Consider the following 25,141-nt stretch of genomic DNA (forward strand, 5'->3'; position numbering starts at 1 on the left):
AGAAATACTAGTTAGTAAAAGTTCAGTTTCTTTTGTTTGCATAAATCCAATAGATCTAAGTGCTTATGCAGTGCCTGTAACTTGCTTTTGCACTAGAGGTGGTCAGTAAAAGCTGGTGAACATGCTCAGAAGAGACAGCTGTGTTATAAAGCTATAATGATTCATGCTCATAAAATGCCAGAGTATTCAAGGAGCTTTTTTTGTTTTAGTTTTTGTCATTAAAGACATTGATGTTGTAATGTTGTTAGTATAATGTGTGTTCATTAAATGTTACATAGTGACTGAATAACCTCAGAGCTGTAATTATGTTGTGGATACTTCCACTCCCCCCTCACTGCCAGGACTAGTGTTTTGAAAGCCATCCTGAAGTAATGACTGTATTAACTTTGTATTTTATGCTCTATCTCTAGTTAAAATTCACTTTAATGTTCTTGTTCCTGTGTGGTGGGGCAATTGTCTTTTGGCATGGGCGGGTGGTTACATAGGACCGTTAACTGGTTATTGATTAAAGTGTTTCCAGCATGTCTTTTACTGCTGAATGCTTTCTTTATGGATAGAATAAATATTCTAACCCTGTTTTCTTTCCAGCCCTGTTTATGTTAGGCCAGTCCTCCTAAGCCTGGAGAGAGAAGGTGTGAATATCTGTGAACATGGTAAGGGCTTATTGAGACAGTTTTTGAGATGTTTTTGTAGAAACAAAATAGAAAATTTTATATTTACCTGGGACTGAGAATAAATCGGTATAATGAGAACATTGTTTTTGGAGTGGTTGTAGTTATTGGTAAATTAAGAATTGGAAAAAAAAATAACTATAATGCACACGTCCATTCTAGGGAAGCTGTTGCTTGCAAGACACTTGGAATTTTGTTTTATCAACTGATTTGGGAGGGGGGGTGTGGAATTGTTTTGATATATTATTGTTTGGAATTAGAGTTGACTAAACTTCTTGCAGTTCTTGTAACTTTATGTAGAGATGTCTCAATATAGTCCATTTACCAAGTGAAGTAAAAACATGAGAAAAAGACAGTTTGTAAGGGAAACAGGGACCATGTAGATGTGACATTTCTTGTCACACTTGTCACACACTTGTGACATTTCTTGTCACATCTCAACTGTCGTTCTAGATTCGAATCGCAGCACTGAACGCGAGCTCCACAGTTGAGGATGACTATGAAGGTACCTTCAAAAGTCATAAGACACAGACAAAGGAAGCTCAAGTAAGTAAACCCACAATTTCCTTAATGGAGTTGTGTCTCAATGGGAGTTTTGTCCTCTCTTGTTGTGGGGATTGTTCAGTCATCATCTTTTGGTTTTAAGAAAGTTGTGTTTCCATTTTATTTCTTGAACCCTCCTTTATCGAGCTAAAACTTCACTCAAAGGAGTTACATCAGGTCAGTAAGCCTAAAGTTCTGCTCTACAGTCTGCATGTGGACTACTGTACAGCAGAAAGTATTAAAAGTGTGAAACCACTGATATTAATAATGACTATAAGTATGTTGTACTAAATGTATTTAATAAAGTTACTCTACAAAATAGGTTCTAATTTTTTAAACCACAGGAAGCAGAAGCTTTTGCTTTGTACCACAAAGCTCTGGACCTTCAGAAACACGACCGATTTGAAGAGTCGGCTAAAGCTTATCATGAGCTGCTTGAGATTCGGCTTCTGCGGGAGGTCAGTGACCTTAGAGAATGAAACTCTAAAAAACATTTTTGTTGTATTTTGTATTACTTCATTTCTTACTGTCTAATTAGAAATGCCAGTGTTATTAATTGTCAAGTTATTTGCTGCTCTTTTTACTTGTCTAATTCCTAATGCCTGCATTGCATTTATTTTGACATTTCTAGGCAGTTCTTTCTGGTGATGAGAAAGAAGGGCTAAAGCATCCAGGCTTGATGTTAAAATATTCCACCTACAAAAACCTGGCACAACTGGCAGCACAGCGGGATGACTTGGAGACAGCCATGGAGTTTTATTTGGAGGTATAGTACAGCTGAACTAAAACACTGGAGCTTCAATGTTTGCAAAAACTTGCTAAAATACAGACTTCCCCTTTCAGCATGTGTCATTTGTATGTACGGCTGAATTCTGTTGTACCTTCTGATGTTATGTGTGATATAAGTGGTTCACCATTCCATCTCCAAATCAACAGTGTCCCTGCTGAAAAGTAAAGGAGTGCCAATCTGTGTAGACAAGTGGATGTGCGTGTCTGAGATGTGAATAATGTTGTTTGTTATGCTTTCTAGGCTGTAATGCTTGACTCTACTGATGTCAACCTCTGGTATAAAATTGGTCGTGTGGCAATAAAACTAATCCGCCTACCTTTGGCTCGTCATGCTTTTGAAGAAGGTCTCAGGTGTAATCCTGATCACTGGCCTTGTTTAGATAACCTTATCACAATCTTGTACACACTCAGTGACTACACAAGTAAGTACAGTACACAAACTCTCAAGATGTATGTGATTTTACATATCAATGAAAAATTATAACTATGCAGTCCTATAGGAGAAAGTTTATCTTACATAAGCAGTTGGGTATGATAGAGACTTTTACTTTATAACAGAGATTTTTTTATTTCATGATAAAGCCTGATGGTTTCTATCAATTCTGGTTGCCCTAAAAATAAATGCCTGTGGTCTCTTAGATCAGAGCCTCTGCAAGAAGTTTCCCTGTAGACTGTTCTCTTGCCTGGCAGCATATGCTGAATTTTGTCTTTCTAGTCATTTCCAGCTACATAGTTCCAGGATTTGGTATAAAACTATAGCCTAGTATGATTAATTGTAGTTGTTACAGCAGTTAATACAACTGACCCAAGGATTTTACATTTGAGTAATATCCAGTGGATAAACTAATTCAAAGGAAGTTTAAGAGAGAAGTTGCAAGATGGCAGAAATGTTGAATCTGATCCCTTGGGTTTGTCCTACTGTAATAGTCCTAATTCTCTTCATGTAATTGCCCATGCAAGCAGAAACCTGGTGAGATACATTACACAAGTAATGGAATCTGCAGTTAAGACATCTGATAACATGAAAATGGTAAATGATTGTGATTCTGCTTTATGATTCTGATTTCTTTTGTGTAGGAATGGGTCTTGAAAGTAAATAAAACATGTACTGAAAATAATAGTTTAAACAAAATTAATGATATTCTTTTTCTAGATATAATACTTGGGAATACATAACGGGTTATTTTAACTGTATGCATGTAATGATTGGACATGTTACAAAGCTATTGGTCAAATTTATGTGTTGTATTTAGTTGGAATTCAGTGGTGTATATGGAGCCCAGAAATGGGAGCTTTTGAGTGAAACAAAGTGGTGATTGACCATTTAATTTCTATTCCTCTCTCAGCGTGTTTGTACTTTATCTGCAAAGCTCTGGAAAAAGACTGTCTATATAGCAAAGGACTGGTTCTGAAGGAGAAGATCTTTGAGGAGCAGCCTTGCCTCCAGAAAGATTCCTTAAGGATGTTCCTCAAATGGTGAATGTCATCTTATAGTATATACTGCATTTGGAGTGTACATTTTGGGTTTGGGACAGTTCAGAAAAGCTGATGAGATATAAAACTTTAAGCTATAACAATATCTTGCTGACCCACCTTCTAAATAATAAATAAATGTTAAGTGTTGGTGCTGCTGACAGAATGTTATTCAGTAATTACTTTTGGAGGGAGGTAGAAAGAGGCAAAAAATCTCTTTGCTGCTGCTCATTTATTTCATACTTAGATCTCTTGTACTTTGAAAGGAATTTCTCAGCCATACAATTTTTTCCTGAACCAAAAACTTCTGTCTCAGAAAGAAAACAAAACCTCCTGCTTTTCTTTCATTTCTCGGTGTTTGGAAAACAGAACAGGACAATCTCCCTTTATCTTTTTCTTTTTAAGGCAGAACATAGATTTCAGAATGTGAACACTTCTATATGGATGCTATAAAGTTTGTAAAATAATGTTATTTGAGTGCTTGTTTTAACACTGTTTATTTTTACTACATTATAGGAAGATATGAAATTAATCTCCCTAGGCTTTAAAAAAAAAAACAAACCACAAGTATCAACCAAAAACCAAAACCTTTAACTTATCTTCATTATTATTTCTTAGTGACATGTCTATCCATAATGTAAATGTGAGTGCAGCTGAAACAGGAAGAATCATAGATGAAGCACTGGAGCTACGTAAGAAAAGACAAGCTTTGCTAGTGCGTGAGAGAGAACCAGACCTCAGACTAGTCCAGCCAATTCCCTTTTTCACGTATGTCTTTGTATTTTCTCTTTTTAAAATGTTCCTCTGAAGCCACTTATGCTGACAACTCTGTTGACCTTCAGATTTCTTCAGAACATTATTTTTTTCTTGTAAAAACAAATAACCCCCACAGTGTTTTCATATTTTATGAGTTTATAGGTTGGTTTGGTGTGCTTACAATTTTAGCATAAACCCCATATCTATCAGTTTTCAATGTTTGAATTAAAACCAGTGATGTAAAAAAAAAAAAATTAAAAAAAGAATTATTTGGCAGCCATTTCAACTGTGTTATTGGGTTTTATAAATATATGACTAATTTGTATATGGACTTCAAAGTAAACTTAGCTTTTTAAAAAATATTTTTACTGTTGGGATAATGGAAACTCAGAAACAAATTACAGTTCTTTATTTGCAGCAAGATATAAGGATACTAATAAGCTGTTATATAAGTCAAGGCGTAAAGGATTGGGGTTTTTTATTGCACGTATTTTTCTGGAATATTAATGGATTCTGCATGCAGATCTTATTGCAGAGAAGTTGCTACTACTTGTGGGTAAGGGTGAGATTTTTATTGTTGTTGATTGAATGCAGAACCTGAAAATGGATCCTTTCACATTACTTTTTTTAGGGTACAGTATAGAGTGATTTCCTCAGCAACTACTGCATAGACCTTTTTCGTTAGAGACCTTTTTTGAGATTAGGCACAGTATTGACTCCCATTTCCTTCCTACTGCAACCAACTCACCAGTTTCCTCTGAAAACTTTTGCCTGCTGCCACATTTTGTTCTTGTTTTTCTAAGCAGTTTGTTCTAGAAGGAAAGCTCCTAAGGACCTCTGTTCTAGGCCTGAAATTGTCAATGGTCCATATGACAGGAAATACAGAAAGATATTTTCCAGCTCTTCTAGTCATGGGGCAAATTTTGACACTCAAATGTGTATTCCTCTCCCACTGAAAAGCTGCTCTTGCTACCTCTAAGCTAGCGGAGAAAAATAATGTTGAATGCTATTAGGTTTGTAAATATAATTTAGAAAATAATGTGACAAGAATTAATGAAGTTGTGTTGCCATTGTGTTTCCACATGCAGGTGGAAGTGTTTAGGAGAAGCTTTACTTGCTATGTATCACCACCTCACAACATGTGATCCTCCTCGACCCAGTCTGGGAAAGAGAATTGATCTCTCAGAATACCGAGACCCAGTTCAACATTTGATTCTTTCTCCTACCTCTACTCCTGTCAGTGTTATTCAGCCAACTCCTGTCACCACTAATCCAGTGGTGACAATGCCAGATCCTGTGTTACCTTTTACTCCAATGACACCCAACTTTCCAAGTCACAGTCAGAATTCATTGGAACCAGGAGCTACTGTAGGTGAGCAAGGTACTTCAGTCTAAGATTCAAGATATCTTTCCTACTTATCTGGGTATTAAAAGCACTACAGAATTCATTGGGAAATGCTGTCTTTAAACTGCTGTTGGTTGATTCAGAACCTTTTCAGCATATATATAACCTCTGGTAGAAAAAGTGAAGTTGAGCTCTATAAGATGAAGTTCTGTTAACCCTTCACATTAGAAAAGGAAGGCCATCTCAACTGTCTGAATCATCGATTCCTGACTAAGACATAGCACCAGTGTTCAGGACAGTGGACTTTTACTTTCCTATCAAATGGAATTGAGAGTCACGTTGATTTGTTGTTCTTAATTGTTACTGCAGTGCAGGAGTATCTAACCTCTTCTGGTTTTGTGCTGTTGACTCATACCTCAGTTTTTCAGTCTTTGAGATTAGAAGAATCATGACTCTGTTCCAGCAGTGATGCTTGTCAAGCTTTTATTGTTGTGAAGTCTTGAGCTCCTTAAAATGAATGAGCTATTACAGAAAAAAGATGACTGGATTATTCTTCTGCTTATGTTTGATTTTTAAGAACCTGAGAGAACCAAGCTGTCAGCTGTATTTATTTGAAATCTATAGCAAGAAGTATGAATATTTTATACTGTAGCTGTATATGTACATATCTACCAAGGAGTTACCAGTATTTTGTTGATATTTATGGAACTTTACAGATGTTTGGGGAGTTAAAAGCAGATTCTTCTGATTCCCATTTCAGAATGTTCTTGAAGACTAAACTAATAAATTCTAATGAATAATTAAATGTAGAATTTTCAGTAATTCTGCTTCTTGTCTCAGACCAGCATTTTAATGCAAAATACCATAGCCAGCTTATATTAAAGTGATTTTTAAAAATTATTATTTTTAAATTTTTGGCACTGTCTTCAGAAGGAAACTAACGAATCTTAGGTGTTGCTGTTGAATAAATAAAGTGTCAGCCACAAATCACTTTTTTGTTTGGCAATTTAACCCATCGGTATCTTTTTAAATATTTTTTTTTTTAATTCTGTTTCTAGGTGACATGTCTGCAGGTGATAAATCTAAGAAAGGTGTGAAGCGAAGGAGAATTACAGAAGATAGTGGTGAAACAGCAAAAAGGAGATCTGCTAGAGTCCGGAACACCAAGTGTAAAAAAGAGGAGAAGGTTGATTTTCAAGAACTGTTGGTGAAATTCCTTCCTTCCAGGTACTGTACAGCAGGAACTTCCATTACAAGAGTATCAGGAGCTAAGTAGAGGAAGCTGTTTGGGGTTTTGTTTGGCTGATGTGCCCCAACCTTAAAACCACTAGACCCATGCTATTTTTTGAAGCAGATATGATGCATTGTCTTCTTATAATTTAGTAAAACTGTTTTTAGTGAAAATTACTAAAAACTAATTGAAAAATAAGAAAGCTTTTATTAATGTGAAACTGAATTAGAGGACAATGCAGCTGTCAAAATGGGTAAGATAAACAAACAAGGTAATCTTGGTTTAGACAAAGTTTGAGAACTGAATGTCAGTCTCCGAATTTGCTGCAGTTTAATGTACTTTCACTGTTAAAATGTGCACAACGTGCCATGTTCAGGTTTCATATACTAGTGAAAGAAAGAATGAGATTTTGTTGATATTGTGGTTTTTGCCCCCCTTTCACACAGATTAAGGAAATTAGATCCAGAGGAGGAGGAGGACCCTTTCAATAACTATGAGGTGCAGTCAGAGATCAAAGAGGAGAATTTCCAGCATGTTGGACCACATAGAATGTCATTTGATTCCACAACATTTATGGAATCAGGTAAGGATTTCTTTATAACCCCCACTCTTTCTCTGTTGTTCCATATTGTATGCTTTTATTTTCTGTATTTTCCTGTCATATCTAGAACATACAGACGTATATCTTATTTTTACAAGTATAACTTTATGGCATAGAAATATCTCAGTTGGGAATAGATGTGATTTTTTAAGTCTTAAGGACTGCTTAATTACTGTGTGCAGGAGCTCTATTGTGTGGAGTTTCCCATTTAAACAGACTGGAATACAATAACTTAATTCTGCACGTATGCAGCACAGGAGAACTGCTGCAAGATTAGTGCATAAAACACTGTTGAAATGTATTTGTTTCAAGTTATGATCTGCCTTGACCTTAAACACGTACGGCCTTGTGTTTATCTGCTTTCTAGAAAAACAGGATGTTCATGAATTCCTACTGGATAACCTGAACAATGGTGGGATCTTGGAGCTGATGATGAGATATCTAAAAGTTATCAGCCAAAAGTTCCTAGTGAAGTGGCCTCCTGGCTTGTGTGAGGTGGTCCTGAGTATCTACAATAGCTGGAGAAAGCACAGCAGTAGTCTTCCCAATCCATTACTGAGGGACTCAAGTAATCAGCATATCAAGGTAATGAAACACTTTTTCATATACTTCTATTTGCTGCTGTGTTGCTCTCTGTGTACAAAAGTACCTAACTGAAATCCAGGAATTAGACACAGGTTTTGCTTAGTTCTATCTGGGAAGCTGCTTGCCCCAGCTGATGCACCTGTGTAAGCTCTGGTGTGCTGCAGCTCACGTAACTGTTTGTTCCTGAGCTCCTGAACAGATCTGGGTGATGCTATATGCAAGTATAGCCTATACATAATATGTGTGTGTACACACATGCTTATAGACATACATATGTTTTACTCCTTTACTCTGTTGTTGCTCTTTCTTTTTCTTCCCTCCCTTTGCTTCTAATACGATGCAAAGTTTTGTTTTGTCATCAGGTGAGTAGAGTGGCTGCTCTGTTCATGCTGGCTGATTGAGGGTCAGCATTTCTGCTCTAAATAAGGGTAAACACAGTTTAGTTTTAAAATAACCTGTCATTTACAGTTAAAAAAAAAAACAAACACCCAACAATAAACCAAAAATAATCACACCATCACCATTTTATTACCTTTATAAATCTTTAGATTTCACAAATGCAAGTAGAAAAAAAAATATAAGTTCATTAAATTAATGTTAAAACAGATTAGGGACACAAGATGATACTTCTTGAATTATAAAATCAGCACTGATACTTCTTTTCCGCTGAGCCTGCCTGTGTTGTCTTTTCAGTGTTAGAAATGTCTATTCATTTGGGAAGTTATTTGCCTTTTGTGTGTCTGCAGTTTGAAATATTTTTTTCAGATCAACGATATTTCTACTTTTTTGCAAATGAAAAATTGATTCTGAAAACTATGTCCCATTGACTTAGTTTACAAAACAAACCAAAGTATCACTATGTAGCAAATGTTAAATTTTTTTATACATCCTGTGACTTTTGTATTTGTGTATATTTTTCACGTATTCATACCCTTTTTTAAACAAATGTAAATATATTTATAAATGTAATCCCTTGGCTCTCATTATGGCTGCATAACTGCTTGCTTGTATGTAAAATTTAAAAAATCAAGACTTTGTAGCTGTACTTGTAAAAATCACTGTCCTCACGCTTTTCTATTCTTTTTCATTCTTGAATTTATTTTAAAATTGATCTGCAAGCTATCCTGAGTGTAATAAATTTGTGTTTTTAAGATTGTAAAGGGCTGTTCTGGTAACGTGTATGGACTTTTGAACCTTTTTCACAAGCACCTGGTTTTTACAGCTGGGCCTGTAGCCCTTATTCCTATGAATTTAATCTGAAAATAGTATGTCCTTCACTGCACAAAACTACCTGGCACAGAGCCATGGTGGCGTGATTTTTAATATACTCATGAACTTTATCCAGCAAGCATTAGTAAGCTGATAACACTAAAGTACATACTCAGTCTCATGGAGATATAAATACTGAAAAAATTATAGGATATTTCTTTTATTTCTCAATATATCACTTCTGCTATATTCCAGAAACATGCTTTTAGCATGATTTAGCAATTTAATATAGTTTTATTTCAGCCAGATACGAATATAAGGATGTCACTATTTTCTAACATCAGGCAATGCAGTTCTGACTGCCTTCTTTTACAAGCTGAGATTTTTATATTTTTTTAAAAATGCTCCTCCTGAGTATTGTTTTGTTTTGTACCTGTTGATTTGAAAATGCTATTATACACCTTTAGACAGAGGAGGCAGTGGTTATAGCTTGGGAATAGAAATCCCGAGAGGACAAATTGAAGGTTTTCTTTGAAGTAAATTGCAAATTTAATGGTGGGTTTTTTTATTCTTCCTTTAATGTCTTTCTTCCTGTATATTGTTTTTTGGTATCTCCATACTTTTCCTGAAGGATATGATGTTGATGAGCCTTTCTTGCATGGAACTGCAGTTAGATCAGTGGCTACTGACAAAAGGGAAGAGCTCTACAGGTGAGAACTGAATGTTACTTTCTTCAGACTCTAAAAACACTCAAGGTATATGAAGAAATGTTTCCAGGAATTCATTGGATTTTGGAGCTGTATTTTTCTTAATGAATATCTTTCAGATCTGTGTTTCATTGGTCTGTCAATTGTTTGCCTGAAAGTAGATCAATACTTTTGAAATGCTGGTGTGTGGGGCTCTTTTCATGAGAAGCTAGTAACCTTATGATAAAATGTAACTAACTCATTTGCAGTTTCTCCACGAAATTGCCCTGCTGCTTCTGTGAATGGAAAGTTTGGTCCTGACTTCCCAGGAACTCATTTCTTGGGAGACTTGTTGCAGCTGTCACTGGCATCCTCACAGCGAGATTTGTTTGAGGAAGGCTGGATGGAGTTTGTCACTCGGGTGTATTGGCTGAAAGCTCGCTTTCTGGCGCTGCAGGTTTGTTTTAATTTAACAAATAAAACTTTTCCCAAATTAAAATCAATATGTTTCAGAGACACTACAGTTGATTTGGGATTCTCAGCTCATTTAAGCATGCACATAAAGTAATCTCAAAACATAGCGATTTAATTTCACTTTTTAATATAATTAGCTATCCGGAAGGGTAGAGGTGGATATTAAGTAGGAGGTCTCACATGCTAAGCTAATGTTCAGGTATGTTTAATATGTAAGTCTTTGTTTAAATTAGGTCATGTTCAGCTTAAAAAAAAATTTTGAACCAAATAAATTTGGAAGAGTATTGTCTAGCTGCAGAACATGGATTTTTTGGGACCTGGACCAGTGATTCTATCAAAGTCCCAGACAGTCTAAAATGGAGCTTTCAGCTGAAGCAGACTGTATGTTTAATTACTCTCTCCTCTGCTTTTTCAAGGTAGCATGATTCTTCTTTTGGAAGAACATTTAAGTTAATATGCATATTTTGATGCAGAGGATTTTAAACCCATCACTAAGGGAATAATTTAAAAGAAATGTTATTTGATCCCAGACTTCTTTTCCCTCCAAGTGTTGCTTCCCCAGGACATCAAAGAGTTTATTTATGCATCAATTATGCTCAAGTCAATTGTTAACTAATAATGTGAGTCAGTTTCATAAGTGTGAAATAACCAATTCCTTCCATTTTTATTTTTTATGTCTAAGGATTCCTTTTTAATAAACTTACATGAGGAAAAATGAGAATTCCTATATGGCCACTGCCATTTTTTCTTTAGATGTACAGAGTTATATTTTGTGTGTACAGCTTGCATTCAACTCCTTACCACTCAACTTCAGTATCTACTTCAGCTGGACAGAGCGAGTAGGATGCATTCATTTTGCTGAATGTGAGAAAGTTTCTTGACTTGGTGTTTTCATTTGCACAAATGGAAGAGTTATTTCTGCTGTTTTACTCTTCCATGTTTTTAAAGGAAAGGTTTTTTTGCAATCCAAATTAATCTTTCTTAATCTATGCAAGCTGAACTCTATTTCTCTGATTTATTTTACTTGTTATTAAAGTCACTGGTAAAATATACTGCAGCTTTTTTAAAAATTGAGATTGTCAGTTGAATTTGTTTTTTATTTGGGACGATGTACAGTAATCACACTGGCAGTGTCTGCATTGAATTTAAACATTTTTTACGTGCTTTAGAAACCCTTGCTGCAGATAGAACTCTAGGTTTTTTTATTTGTTTGTTTTCCTCTGTTCTGTTTCTATAGGGAGACATGGAACAGGCACTTGAAAACTATGATATCTGCACTGAAATGCTACAGAGCTCCACTACAATGCAAGCTAAAGCTGGCGATGAATGCAGCATCGTCATACGGTTACCTAATCTACATGTTGATTCTGTTGTTTCTTTAGAAGAGGTAAAATTAATTTGCAGGTATATTCTCCCCAGTCCATCCCTCCCAATTTCAAAGGTCATTTATGAATTAGCTCTTTGGTGATGGAAGTTTACCCTATCAGTCCTAGAATGTTTCTAAGAGTGAAAGGACGGGTTCATAGTTTAATGATGATGTGAAGGCCATCATCTCCTTTTCAAAAAGACACCTCTTGGATCTATTGGTTCTGTACAACTTAAAATGCTTTTATGCAAAATAAAAATATTAGAGCAGCTGCATGTAGAACAGTAGATTATTAGATTAATGTTTTATTTTCTGTTCTTAAACATAAATTTCACCTTTGCTTAAATGAGCTCTTCAGCAGTCTGTTTTCCACATAACAAGTTGTGTACACCGTTAAACAAAGGGATGTCCATCTTCTGTTCTTTCTATTGCTGATTTAGAGGATGAAGTCCCAACACAGGAGATGTCCTCTTCACTTTGAAGTCCATCTGATGGATGTATTCTTGCAGTGTAGAAATGTGTAATGTTGGAATCTGAGGCAGAAAAGTTTAAAATCATTATAGCACTAAAGTCATATACTATATAATAATTAAAAATCTCTGGAATGGGGTGAAGTGTTACATAGTCAATGTTTTCTTCTTGGTTTATGTTCCTGGATGTAGCTGTAGAGTTCACGTAGCTTTACAGCTAAACTGCTGGAGAAGTCACAGTAGTCAAATGTAACTGAAGAGAAAATGAAAGTTGGATTGTGCCATCTGTGATGTTTGCAGATTGAAAAGAACCTAAAATCTCTGGAGAGGTGCCAGTCTTTGGAAGAGATCCAGCGACTGTATGAGGCAGGGGATTATAATGCAGTGGTGCATCTGCTTCGTCCAACACTTTGCTTTAATGGTTATGGTAGAGCTAAACATCTGGAATTTGTAACATCCATACCAGAGAGACCAGCACAACTGCTTCTCCTTCAGGTTCGTCTCGTCTTTTAAAAAATCTTTTTTAGTAAAGGGTTTAAGACTTCTTCCTGAAAATAGGATGAAAGAATTTCTAGAGTGGGTGTTAGTGGTTAACGAGTTTTATTTACAGAGGAAAACATGGAACCAAATCTGTAAATGATCTGAACAGCATAACTTTATTGACATCTTTAGCAAAATGTCAGCCTTTGGTAACCGGGAGTGTAGCTAAAGATATAAGATATCTGAGGCCTACATGAAATGGCCAGGATAATTATAAATTCAAATAAACTTAAATCATTTGCAGGGATGTCTTATGGATACATTCATGCTAGCTGCATCTGCTGTGAATACTTCTTGCTTTTGTTGATGTTGACTATATGATGATTTACAACATTCTGAAACTTAAAAGTTGTCTAGCATAGGAATGATTTTTATGATGTAGTGTATCTGTCCTGTGGGAATGACAAACCATGGATAGATACATCCAGTATAATTGCTGTAGATTTAGTCCATGTGACACTATGAAAATAAGTGTGCAAATGAGCTCAGCTGCAGGAACAATTTGAGCCTGTCAGGTTCTCTGGGGGGGGAAAAAAAAGGTTGCACAAAAAGACTGATGCTCTTTTAACTGGACTGAACCAAATCCTATAGCCTCCGTGCCACCTTGTGACCCAGACTTGGTAGAGGAGAAGGAAGCAGGAGGATGTTGCTATAATGCTAGCCTTATAGTTGCTATTTTGTTATTTATGAAGTAATAAAATGATAGCACAAGATCATAAAAGTCCAACCCCTGTTTCTGTAGGGCATCTATTCCACTGCATAGTGTTAGAATTTTAGACCTACAGCCACCTCCTTCCTGAGTATTTTTTTTCTTGCATCTCTTATTAAAGCAGAAAGATTCAGTGATGGTTTTTTTGAAATTTAGAGCCCACTTGTATATTTGTCAGACAGGGTCCATGCACCTCCTGTTGTCCTTTTGAAATGTCATATTTAAAGGTGTTCTGTCATCGTTTCATTAAAGTAACCACATTAACTGGATGTAGTGTATTTCTTTGCCCTGCTGTGCATTCATGGTTTAAAATAAACCCTTCATCCTTATAATAGATGTTTTTCATATTTACATTCCCTAGGACTCCCTGCTCAAAATGAAAGATTACAAGCAATGCTTTGAACACTCAGAAGTTGCCTTCAATGAAGCAATTCAGCAGATGATGAATGCGACAGCAGCCTCTGCTAAAGAAGAGTGGGTTGCTACGGTAACACAACTGCTTGCAGGAATAGATACTTCATTATCATCAGTCGACAGCATCCTGAAAGACTCTTCTGTAACACCAAGCCTCATTCGATTAACAAACAACCTGATTCAGGTAACCTGTTCACTTGCACTAGGAAAGAAGTATTGTGTGCTACAGACCTTCAGACATGATACAGCTGCTGTCTGAATTGCCACCCACTCACAGTGACGTTTTGGGTTACGTTTTTGTTGGGAGAGGGTCAGGGGAAGATGACCCTCATAGCATTACCTTCATAGTTTTAATTTTCATTTCAGTTTGTTAGAGATGCACTGAGCACACCTCTGCTAGAATCAGTAACAGCAGATACCTTCAAACACCAAGCTGCCTAAAATAGTCAAATGGTAGTAAGATAACCCAAGGAACAACACTGCTTTCTTATGCTGTCTGAAATGGTGGTAATGCAAAGACTGAGCTGGCTGGCTGGAAGTTATGGCACTAGTCGTGGCTGTAAGTGCTTTGGGCTGGAAGACGATCCTGTAAGCCTTACAGACATGGTGGAGTTGCATGCAAGCACTGGCCAAGCTAAGGGTTGTTCCAGTAAAAGCAGAAGAGGGCAGGAAAAAAGTGTGTGGACTGTTTCTACTATTACAAATACAGCTAATTTTAGCCTTTTAAAGAAGGTACTTTCAAAGCTTTAGACTACTGAACGCGTATCTTTCAGCCCAGGTAACAAATGGCAGACTCTCAGTTCTGTTAAGACGCTGCTCTAGTTAATGTCAAAATTCAATGTGCTTGCAGCTCTCTAATCTCCATTTACTTCAGTAAAAGCCAAAGATTTCACTACTCACAAAATCATACTCTCATTGTGTAAAGTTGTGTGTGTGTCACTATGTTATGGAATGTAGTGGAATTCTGGAGAAGAGAGTATTCATTGTAATGTCCTAAATGGTTTCTGTAGTAATAACAAATATGATTCTTCATCTACATAAATACCCACAGGAAAACTGTTGTATGTGATGAAAGTGTAGGACTTCAGAAATTTCTGGCACTGTGGCAATAAAATGGGCAGTTGTCTATGAGAAATGCTAGAACAACAGTTCCATGATGCAGCATTGTGTTGCTCAGAATTTATTCAGTTACATCATTTATATAAGCATCTGTTAATGATTCTAGTTGGTCTTTAACAGTTGTTAGAAGACCTGGTAAAGAATTCAGAAATTCATTTAGCTAAGTTCTTCTTCCTTGCTGGATTGTAGATAAATTTATTGTACAGCAATGAGGCTGTACAACAGTACTAACGCTAAGAATTTATGCTGCACATTTGCCTACTTTCAATTGTTTATATATGGTATTAACAGAGAAATAACTAGTTGGAAAATGATGATGCAAGAGGAATGTCAGGGTAGGGGAAGTGATCTTCTACCCTTCCCCATAGCAGTTGATGTAGGACTTCTACCACCACTAATTGTGAGAAGCTGACTCAGCTTTAGATTATTTCCTCAGGATAAAATGCATTGCCAACTTTGGGATGTTTGGAAAGGATTCACACCCACTGTTTATTTGGTATCACTTTGTCTGTATAATATTTGTTTCTTTATTAGATCATAGACTGCAGCATGGCAGTCCCGGAAGAACCAAAAGAACCATACGTCTCCTCAGTGCTTCCGTGGATTATCCTGCACAGGATCATTCAGCATGAGGAAGATGCTTTTCGATCCCTTTGCTGCCAACAGCAGCAGAACCAGGGAGAGGAAGGTGGGTTAACTATTCACTTTTACATATTGGAGCTGAGCTCATTACCATCTAGCTCTGGAATGTAAGTAAGAAGATACTTGTTTGTCATCTTATCTTGCTGGCTGAAGGGAGTACAGGGGTATGCAAACATCACTTTCTTATCGTAGAGGAAACTTATTTTTGCCAGATGAAGCATTTGCTGTTGGATTTAACTCAGTTCTGTGCTACTTAAATACTTACCAATTTCTTTTTTCCAGTGAGTCCTGATACCCCTATGTTGCCTTCTTCACTCATGCTGCTGAACACTGCTCACGAGTATTTGGGAAGAAGATCCTGGTGTTGCAATTCAGATGGTGCTCTTCTCAAGTTCTATGTAAGTGTTAGCATTGTAGAATAATTTAGGTTGGAAGGAACTCTGAAAGTCATCTGGCCAACCCCCATCTCAAAGCAGGGAACAACTTCAAAGTTTTATTATTGTTTATTGCCTTGTCTTCATGTTAAAAATACACTCTTAAATCCACCTTCCTTCCTCTCCCGGACAAATGCATGAACGTTTCAGCCAGTTTAATCTGAATGGCAAAGGCCTGTTATTGCAGACCCCTGTCCATCGATATGCTTTCTAAACAGGACCTTTTGTCAGACAAGAGATGCCTTTGGATAACCAACTCTGTACTATAAAAACATCTTAAAAAGAATTAGTAAATGATCTACTTTGCCCTGAGAGAGAAAGCGCTGGAGAAGTGTTAAGTGATTATTCTGGGTACTTAGGAGAAATGTAGGCCTGTATCAGCCACTGACCATGATAAAATTGCAGTTGAATGACTTTTGTGGTGCTTAGCTTTGGAAGATGCATCTGCTGCTCTTTAAAAATAAATAGAGGCAATGTTTGAAGCTAATATAAATTTCTGGCATGTCTCAGCATTCATCCATATGATTGGTAATATGGTAGTTTGTCATTGTTGTATATTCTTTCCTGTGGTAAAGTCAGAGGTTGTTTGGCTTTTATTTTTGGTAGTGAAGGTATAAAATTGCTTGCAGCTTGTGGCTGGTGGAAAGGGAATACCTGAATCCTGAGCCTATATCCAGTTCTACCTCATTCTGTGTCTGGCAGCTCAGCCACACCCCTGCCTTGCAGCAAAGATTTGCTCTGATTTAAATTAAAAAAATTATTTTAGATATTTAAGTAACATTTTGCTTGATAAAATGTTATGCATCTGGAATGCTACTGATCACTCACAGACCGTGTGGTTTTACCTGCATTTGGTCCTGAAGCTGTGATGTATTTGGCTGTTCTGCTGTTGACAAATTTGACTTGTTTGATTACACCTGCCTTGATTTTATACCACAGACTGAAGAAAATAGTAATTCTATTGTTTCTATGTTATTAACTAAATGTTGCTAACTTCAAATGTACATATAGAGTTAATCTATTGAACGATGATGATGAGAGTGAAGAATTACCTCAGTCCTTTGCTTCCCTGTGTCTGAAGACTGTACTTTGCTGTTCAGATGGGTGTGTTAGAAGACCTAAAATGCTCCAGAAATGGGTGTCTGGGCAGTAGTGCTGTGGCATTATTAGATGAAAGGAGTTACCCATTCATTGCTGACCTTTTAAAGGTAATTCCTTGAGGTCTGGTTGTTACACCAGAAAAGAAATTTCCCATGGTAGAAGGAGACTGTTTCTGTGTGTATTGCTGTTTCCACACTTTATGCCTAGCTTGGGAACAGAAGTGCTGTCAGCTTTTCACTGTGCAGAGTACTGGCAGTCACTAGCCTGGCTGTTGGCAAAACCCAGATAACAGCACCGTGGCGTTCACTGGGCACTGCTCTACAGGGGTGTTTCAGTGGCACTTCACAGATTCAGCTTGACTTTATTGAGGTTTATTACCTTCAGCCAAGAGAAAATCATGATTCGTTCTGCATAGAGCTACTCAGGAATCTCTTAATTTCCCTTCTCAGCACTCCCTGGAGCTTATTAGCCACAGCTCAGTGCCAGACCCCATCTACCTCTGCATTTGAGCAGCAGTGTGCCTAGGACAGTAATTTAGACAGCTAGGAGAGCCTGAGGGGTTCTGCAGGAGCCTGCTCACCCTAGTAAGGCTGGAGCTAATGAACAGTGTTTGAACTGAGGCTGATTCAGTGTAGGACTATTAGATTATCTCTGCATCCTGCTCTCCTCAGTCTCCCTGGTATTAGCAGCATAATGCTGATACACCTGAGTTGCCTCTGCATGGATTTGCCTTGGGTCCAGAGGGCTTATTATCTCAGGCACTGTGCTTCATGAAAATAGATAGCCTGTTTCCAGGCTCGAGCTTGCCCTCAGATGCAGTGCTCCTAAGTGATGAATCTAAATTGTGTCTGTATAGTGTGCCTGTCAGCCTGGGGAGTCTGATAGTGTGCCCTGTGAACCTGCATAAACTACAGATAATTGAGAGCTGTGAATGTATTTACAGCTAGATCTTTGCAAATGTCATCAGGTACTTGGAAAAAAAATCTTAGATTTTTCTGTTGCAGAATTGCCCATTTCTTAAACTAAATAATACAGTACTACAGAGCACAAGAATTTAGTTTTCAGCAACAAGAGGGTGTTGGAAGGGTAAAAAAAGACAAAGATAAAATGGGATCAATTATTTGAAGAGCAGCTTCAAGAATGTTAAACAAAAGTGTGTTTTATAGACTAGTATTAAATGATCACCTTCTGTAGGTGAACTGTCTGCTCGAGTACATCTTGAATTGCAAATAGGTGAATGTTTTGCATTTTCAGTTTATTACCACAAAATTTCAGTTGTGGAAACTCTTAAGTTAACCAGTGTCTTGAGGAATGGATGTGGCTGGTTGGGAGAAGTCAGATCTTACTAAAATAAATAAATGAAAGCTGATGTTTTCTATCAGTTAATAGAACTCTCCTGGTAGTATACAGCTTCTGAAGACTTTAGAGGCAAATCACAATGCAGAACTTGGTATTTTTCTGTACTATTTAGTCTCCCAAATGCTGATTACGGTAGAAACATTTCTCTTCTACCACCTCAAATGGGTTTTCCTTAGACATACCAGGTGTGCTCTGATACTGGGGACACGTACAGGACATGCTGCTGTTTGATTTGTAAATATTATAAATGTAATTTCTGCTTACACAGTTTAATTTTTTACTTGAAATTTCGTAGTGGATATGAACATGTTGGAATTGATTCGTAAACCTCAGTGATTAAGTGTGGGTTTTGTTTTGGTTTTGGAAAAAAATCCAAAATCCCACTACACAGATTATTCTTGGTGAGCACGTTTTTATTGACTTTGAAGTGTCTTCCTGGAATGCGATCTTTTTTGGTTTGCTTTTTAAGGAAACTTAGTGAAAATTTTCAAAGAATTACCTTTGGTCTTTTGACATTTAGTTGCAGTTTTCTTTAATGAATGTTTTAGAGTAATAGCATCTTCCAAAATACACTACCAATGGGGACTTTTTCTTGTAATGTTGAAGTTAAAGATAGTAACTTGCTGCTGTGTTTAGTAATTTGGGATCAATCCAGCCACTTTCCTTGGTGTGTAGCCATCTGTGTAATACTGTTCATACTGTACAATTCTATATCCCTTTTAGCCAGATTTTTGTTAGCCATCCCTTCTTCTTCTGCAAAGTCCTCTCCATCCCACTTTTTCCATGCAGAGGGAATTGATGTTTGTGAATTAGGGCAGAAATTCTGTGCCTTTTCTTTGTTCATAGGGTTAAAAAATGGTAGTTTTTATATTCACAGAAGTAACCTGATGTGTAGTGGAAGACTTTGAATGATCTTAAGTCTGAAACATTAAGCTGATATCTCATCTCATTGATTAAAGACAAGAGTTTGTGAATTAACATAGGGGAAAAAAATAAAAGCACTTTATTGCAGTACCAGTACTATTGAGACTAGTTTACAGAAATATGGGTAATATTTGGTTTTAACTGGTGAAAAATACGTGTAGTTCCTTAATGTTGTTTGCATCATCTGCCTTCAGACAACTAGGTAACAATCTTCAGCTTGCAGAGGACTTTTTGATTGATATTTGTGGTGTTGTAGGTTCAGGTATTACAAAAAGAACTTGCAGCATCCACTTCTGAAGATACTCATCCATACAAAGAAGAGCTGGAAACAGCCTTGGAACAGTGTTTTTATTGTTTATATGGTTTCCCTAGCAAAAAAAGCAAAGCAAGGTACCTAGAAGAACATTCAGTACAGCAGGTAAGATATGTATTATTTAATGTCAGTGGAATATCCTGAAGTGATGAAAGATACACCCTTGATTGGTTTTAATGCACCTTAATATATTTCAGAGAAAGATTACTTTTATTTCCTTGTAAAATTTATGTGTTTTACATATTGTAGAAAATAAATTAATTTTTTAAAATGTGGAAGCCTTTATGAATATAGAGGATCAGATGTTTGAAATGAAATGCTGGTATAGTCTTCTTCACTGTAGTCTGCCGTTTTTAAACTATTGACAAATTGATTTTATTGAGCCATGACTTTCCTGTTTTCAACAGAGAAAGAAGTTCAAGTTTGAGGAAAATTAGAAAGGAAAAAAGTCAGCTTGAGAGAAGAAAACTTTAGCAGCCAACCTTGCAGTTTATGAAAGTGAAAAATGTCACTGTTAAAAATTATGCAAGTAAATTATATTACAGCTTATTTTAAAATCTGTGATAGTAAATATCTGGTAGTTGTTTATGAGAAATGTGTGAAATTCAGCTGAGTTTGGGAGAAGAACAACTACAGAGTGGCTTGGGCTGAGGGTTGTAGTATTAAGGAAGGGACAGAAAAAGTAAGTCAGCAATCCTCTGCCTTTAAACATCACTGATTTTGTTCAAAAACCACAGATGGTTTTTGCATTTACCAAATGCAGATGATCATAAAATTATAAATGAAAAACAGTTTCATACAAGCAAAACAATTGTCTGGCTCCTTTGAAGAGACCTTTTTAAAGACACAAATACTGTTACGATATTCCTCACTGAATATTTGTGAATTCTGTCTCTCAAACTTACCTGTTAGAAAATTAAGATAATGAAAAAATGAGAATAACTAACAAAAAGGGAAGTATAAGGAGATTACCCTCTGCCCAAGGAAAAAAAAAATCTATTGCATTTGGGCAATTCTGGATGAAAAAGTTCTTATTGAAGTCATTGACAAATTTATTTTTAGTAATGCGACTTCTCCATTTTCAGTACAGTAGCAAAACTTACTGTAAGGAATAAGATGAACAATAAAAGGAAAAAACTTAGTATAGCCGATAATTTTTTTTTTTTACTGTTTTCAAGAAAAAGTGAATGGAAAATGAGGAATAAATTCTGAAAGTACCTTTCAGTAGAGAGTTTGAAGATTTTTCAGTCTCAGAATTTTGTCTGATTCTCGTTTCATTTGTTCTTGTTACTTGTGTTTGAAATTGAAGATGTAGAGCTTTTCTCCTCCATGTGTTTCCCATAATCTCAGTGTCACTCTGGATGCTTGCAACTGATTCTTGCTTATAAACGATTTTTCTGAGCAACTCTTCTAAGCAAGTAGAATGACTTTATTTTTCAGTGAGATACACTAAGTTACAGCCCAGTACCTTAGTCTTTTAAATCAGTGAGCAGTATGCCATGTACATGTGAGCAGCATAAATTAATGGTGCTTTTAGTTGTTCTGTTCTTGGGAGGTTTAATTTGTTTCCTGCTAGAGTAATATGTGTATTCTTAGAAACTAGAAAAGCCATAGAAAATTATCGCTAGTAGACTTGAATTTTGGAATTTGAGATAATTTTTTTCCCCTCTCATCTACCTCCCTCTTCAGGTTGATCTAACATGGGAAGATGCTTTGTTCATGTTTGAGTATTTTAAGCCTAAAACTCTTCCGGAATTTGATAGTTACAAAACCAGTACTGTGTCTGCTGATTTGGCCAACCTTTTGAAGAAGACTGCTACAATTGTTCCTCGAACAGACAAGCCTATGCTGAGCCTAGATACTGTATCTGCCTATATTGAAGGAACGTGCAGCAAGGTATAATCAATTGGTTTTAAAAAAAATAAAATTGAAAGGAGTAAAAATTATTGTTGTTATTTTTATGTTGACTTAGAGATAGTTAGGGGAATAATTTATTCCATGATGTTGGTTTTCCTTGGGTAATTGCATTTAAGTGAAATAAGAATGACACCAGCAACGCTTTTAGTCTTGGAATGGCAAGATGTAATATTGATTAATATGGAGTCAGAATGAGATGTTCATTAGTAAGTGCCCTGTGTATCTGTGGAATGCTTTCACTGTCTTCATGTTCAATACCTTCAGATTCTGTGATGAAAAGGCTACTTTCACTGCAAGGAAGAAGCAAGTGTGCAGCTCATTTAATATGAACATTTTCTTTAATATGAACCTTCACTTTTTTTTTATTTTCAGGCACCATCTCTCCCCGATGGTGCAGACTATTCTCCACCAGTGGTGACTGAATTGTACTATCTTCTGGCAGACTATCATTTCAAGAATAAAGAGCAGTCTAAGGCAATTAAATTTTACATGCACGACATTTGCATTTGTCCGAACAGGTCAGTATTATTGAATCCTGCTGTGCATAATCCGTTCTTCTCACTTCTTTCAGTACTGAAAAGCAGACAACAAAAGGTACTTATTTTGGTTTCAGGAGTTAAAGAAAAAAAAAAAAAGCTGCCTGCAATCTATTATTATAAATTAATTGTATAATTAAGGGCATCTCTTAAACAACCCAACAAATAAAAGAAAAACCAAAACCTAGTGTTAATTATTGGATTGTTTTGAAATTTAAAAAAAAAATGAAAGGAAAGGGGAAGGGGAAGCTAAAATAAAAAATAACTGGGAAGGGCAAGGACTGAATCAATATTTTTCTTTTGCACATTTTGTTCTTTGTTTTGGCATGTCCATACATGAGAAGGAATGGAAAATGTCACTGTTTAATAGCATAGCTGTAGTACAAATAGCATTCTTTAGTGGATTAACTGTTTAGGCTGACCTCTTTCTAAAAGTATTGATCTTGTTGCTGGAGAACTGCTCAGAGAGTACAAGCACAAGTAAAGTATTTGAGTGATATTTAAACTAAACCACCTTATTTCTTGATACTTTATAACTTAATGAAATACCACCAAGATTAAGCTCTCTCATCTTAAAAATAAAGCATGTTTTGACTAATAGTATTCTAAAATGAAATTAAATAATTTTTAAATTTACTGATTAAATATAGGGTTTGCATATTAGATGTTAGCTATTATTTTAATTCTCCTTGAAGTTGATAGAACAAGGTCAGTGACAAAAACCCTAGTTTGATAGATTTGAGACAAGAAAACTATTTCTAAATTGAGTCACATAACAGAGACAAAAGGGAAGGTGAAGGCACAGAGCAATTTTGTATGTGAAATCTACAGAGGAAAGCTGCAGTTAATGTTATTGAATCTTCTAGTCTGGGAACTGTGATTAGCAGATTGAGAAAACTTTTGTTTGAAGCCTGATAAAGAAATTACAACCTCCCCCTCTATTTTTCTGTAGTTTTGATACTTTGAAATCTAAATTAATAAATAAGTGAAATGCATTTTTACTTTAATATGTGACATTTTGTTGCTCAGAAGATGCTTTATGTGGTAGCATAGTATTTTTACCCCAGTCACATGAGATGTTACTTCTTCAAATGTCTGTATAACAGTTCACTTCCATTCCCCTCAGGAATCTGTTCAGGTCACTTGACCCAGAAATGAGTTTTCAATTGCAATCAGCAAGAAATTACAAGCAAAAATGTGAGGACATTGTGATTATTCCTTTGGTGTTAGAATCATGGTAAAATTTAAAAATTCCAGAGAGGTTAATGTGAGATTATGGAATATGGAAACTACTTTTCAGACTGTATGGTCAATGATCTGATAACACAGGACTAGATCCTGAACATTCCCCTCAGTAAGCAATCTTTATTGTTCATCAGAATTTTCCTACATGAATGCATTTTGAGTTTTGTGATTTTTATGTTGGAAAATGATGACGATGATAAAGGCTATTCACAGTTCAGTCCAACCATACAAAATGTCATAATGACCGTCTGCTGGTCTATAGAAATAAAGGGTGACAGTGTTCGGACAGGACAGCGTGGTTACTGAGAAAAGAAACCAGTGGGAGTGCTGCCATTAGAAGTATAGATACGCTGTTTTTTCATGGCAAATAAACTGTGTTGTTTCATCTGCTTTTCATATGTGATAATTACTGGGGACACTGCTTTATTAGGAAACCATTTTTAATAAAATCAGTACGATTTGGGCTATACAACCTCTGTTCCAGTATGAGGGGAGGAGGAGGTGCAGAAATCTGTTTCAAGAGAACATATAATGAAAGGAAGAGAAAGTTGTGGATGTAACGAAATGAATCTTGTCTGTGTCATTCAGTGCAATGTTTAGGGGAGAAATTGTTCATGTGTTATGTTCTTGCTTGCACAGGTTTGATTCATGGGCTGGCATGGCTCTGGCTCGAGCAAGTCGTATTCAGGACAAGTTGAACTCTAATGAATTGAAAAGTGATGGCCCAATCTGGAAGCACTCTACTCCTGTCTTGAATTGCTTCAAGCGAGCCCTGGAGATTGACAGCTCTAATCTCTCCTTGTGGATAGAGTACGGCACCATCTCCTATGCCCTGCACTCTTTTGCATCCCGACAGCTTAAGCAGTGGAAATCAGAACTCCCCTCTGAAGTTGTGCAGCAGGTGGGGTCTAACTGAGAGCAGTAGGAAATTTTAGATATTTTAAATGATCTTTTCTAACTTAGTAACTTTTAAAATTAAATATTTACATACTGAATACCACATATTTGACTGTATAGTTACTTAACCATATTGGAAATTTTAATATTCATTCATTTAAGTGGCTGATGTCAAACAGTGTTTAAAGGATTTTTTTCTTTTGTTTTCCTGTGTAAAATTATTTTGAGCCTGATCTTTGAATTATCTTTTGAAGGTGGCACAAAATTATTGTAGCCTTCTGGAAAGGGGAATTATATTTACCTTACCTTTCTGTAAATGTCATACAATGTTTCCACGAAAAGGTGAAATGTATGCATATTTAAATAATGAAAAAAACAGGAATTACTCTGATATCTGTGTCCATATGTCATCTCTTGTATCTGAAGACATTCTCCAGATCTGAAATTACAGCTCTGAAATAGTCGTAAAATTTTTGTAGGCATGTATATTGGTTTCTTATTTTTCAGATTTATATTTATATGCATATTCTTACACTTCTATCTTACTGTTTTGTTCTGGTTGTTTGTGTCAGCATTTATGGGAATGAACAAAAACCTACCCATAACCACATTTTGTGGGTCGTCAGGATGTATTTGATCACTTGGATACATTCTGTGTCTTTCAGGTTGAAAGTGTTTTAAACGATGTACCTTGTTTCTGCACTTTTATATGCAGGACTGTATTTTTAGAGTTTTTCATCCCAGCCACAGTGGATTCATGTATTCTCAACACTTTGTTCGATCACAGATGGA

At 36.2% G+C, this 25,141-nt stretch overlaps 1 protein-coding gene across 1 annotated transcript in view; it reads left to right on the forward strand.

Moving 5' to 3' along the window:
* Positions 1–1,124: 1,124 nt before the first annotated feature.
* Positions 1,125–25,141, forward strand: part of CABIN1 (calcineurin binding protein 1) — a gene marked incomplete at both ends in the record, with an annotated part of 38,959 nt that continues 14,942 nt past the window's right edge. The window contains 21 exons of the mRNA XM_010173939.1: positions 1,125–1,217; positions 1,559–1,672; positions 1,846–1,980; positions 2,245–2,425; positions 3,350–3,479; positions 4,095–4,244; positions 5,321–5,613; positions 6,636–6,804; positions 7,255–7,391; positions 7,777–7,994; positions 9,835–9,913; positions 10,159–10,346; positions 11,601–11,750; positions 12,500–12,694; positions 13,810–14,046; positions 15,516–15,669; positions 15,906–16,021; positions 19,698–19,859; positions 21,444–21,650; positions 22,044–22,189; positions 24,092–24,353. Coding sequence (XP_010172241.1) covers positions 1,125–1,217; positions 1,559–1,672; positions 1,846–1,980; positions 2,245–2,425; positions 3,350–3,479; positions 4,095–4,244; positions 5,321–5,613; positions 6,636–6,804; positions 7,255–7,391; positions 7,777–7,994; positions 9,835–9,913; positions 10,159–10,346; positions 11,601–11,750; positions 12,500–12,694; positions 13,810–14,046; positions 15,516–15,669; positions 15,906–16,021; positions 19,698–19,859; positions 21,444–21,650; positions 22,044–22,189; positions 24,092–24,353 — 3,516 coding nt within the window. The remainder of the gene's footprint in view (positions 1,218–1,558; positions 1,673–1,845; positions 1,981–2,244; positions 2,426–3,349; positions 3,480–4,094; positions 4,245–5,320; positions 5,614–6,635; positions 6,805–7,254; positions 7,392–7,776; positions 7,995–9,834; positions 9,914–10,158; positions 10,347–11,600; positions 11,751–12,499; positions 12,695–13,809; positions 14,047–15,515; positions 15,670–15,905; positions 16,022–19,697; positions 19,860–21,443; positions 21,651–22,043; positions 22,190–24,091; positions 24,354–25,141) is intronic.

This window comes from Antrostomus carolinensis, unplaced genomic scaffold, assembly GCF_000700745.2.
Source record: "Antrostomus carolinensis isolate BGI_N321 unplaced genomic scaffold, ASM70074v2 scaffold10138, whole genome shotgun sequence".
NCBI lineage: Eukaryota > Metazoa > Chordata > Aves > Caprimulgiformes > Caprimulgidae > Antrostomus > Antrostomus carolinensis.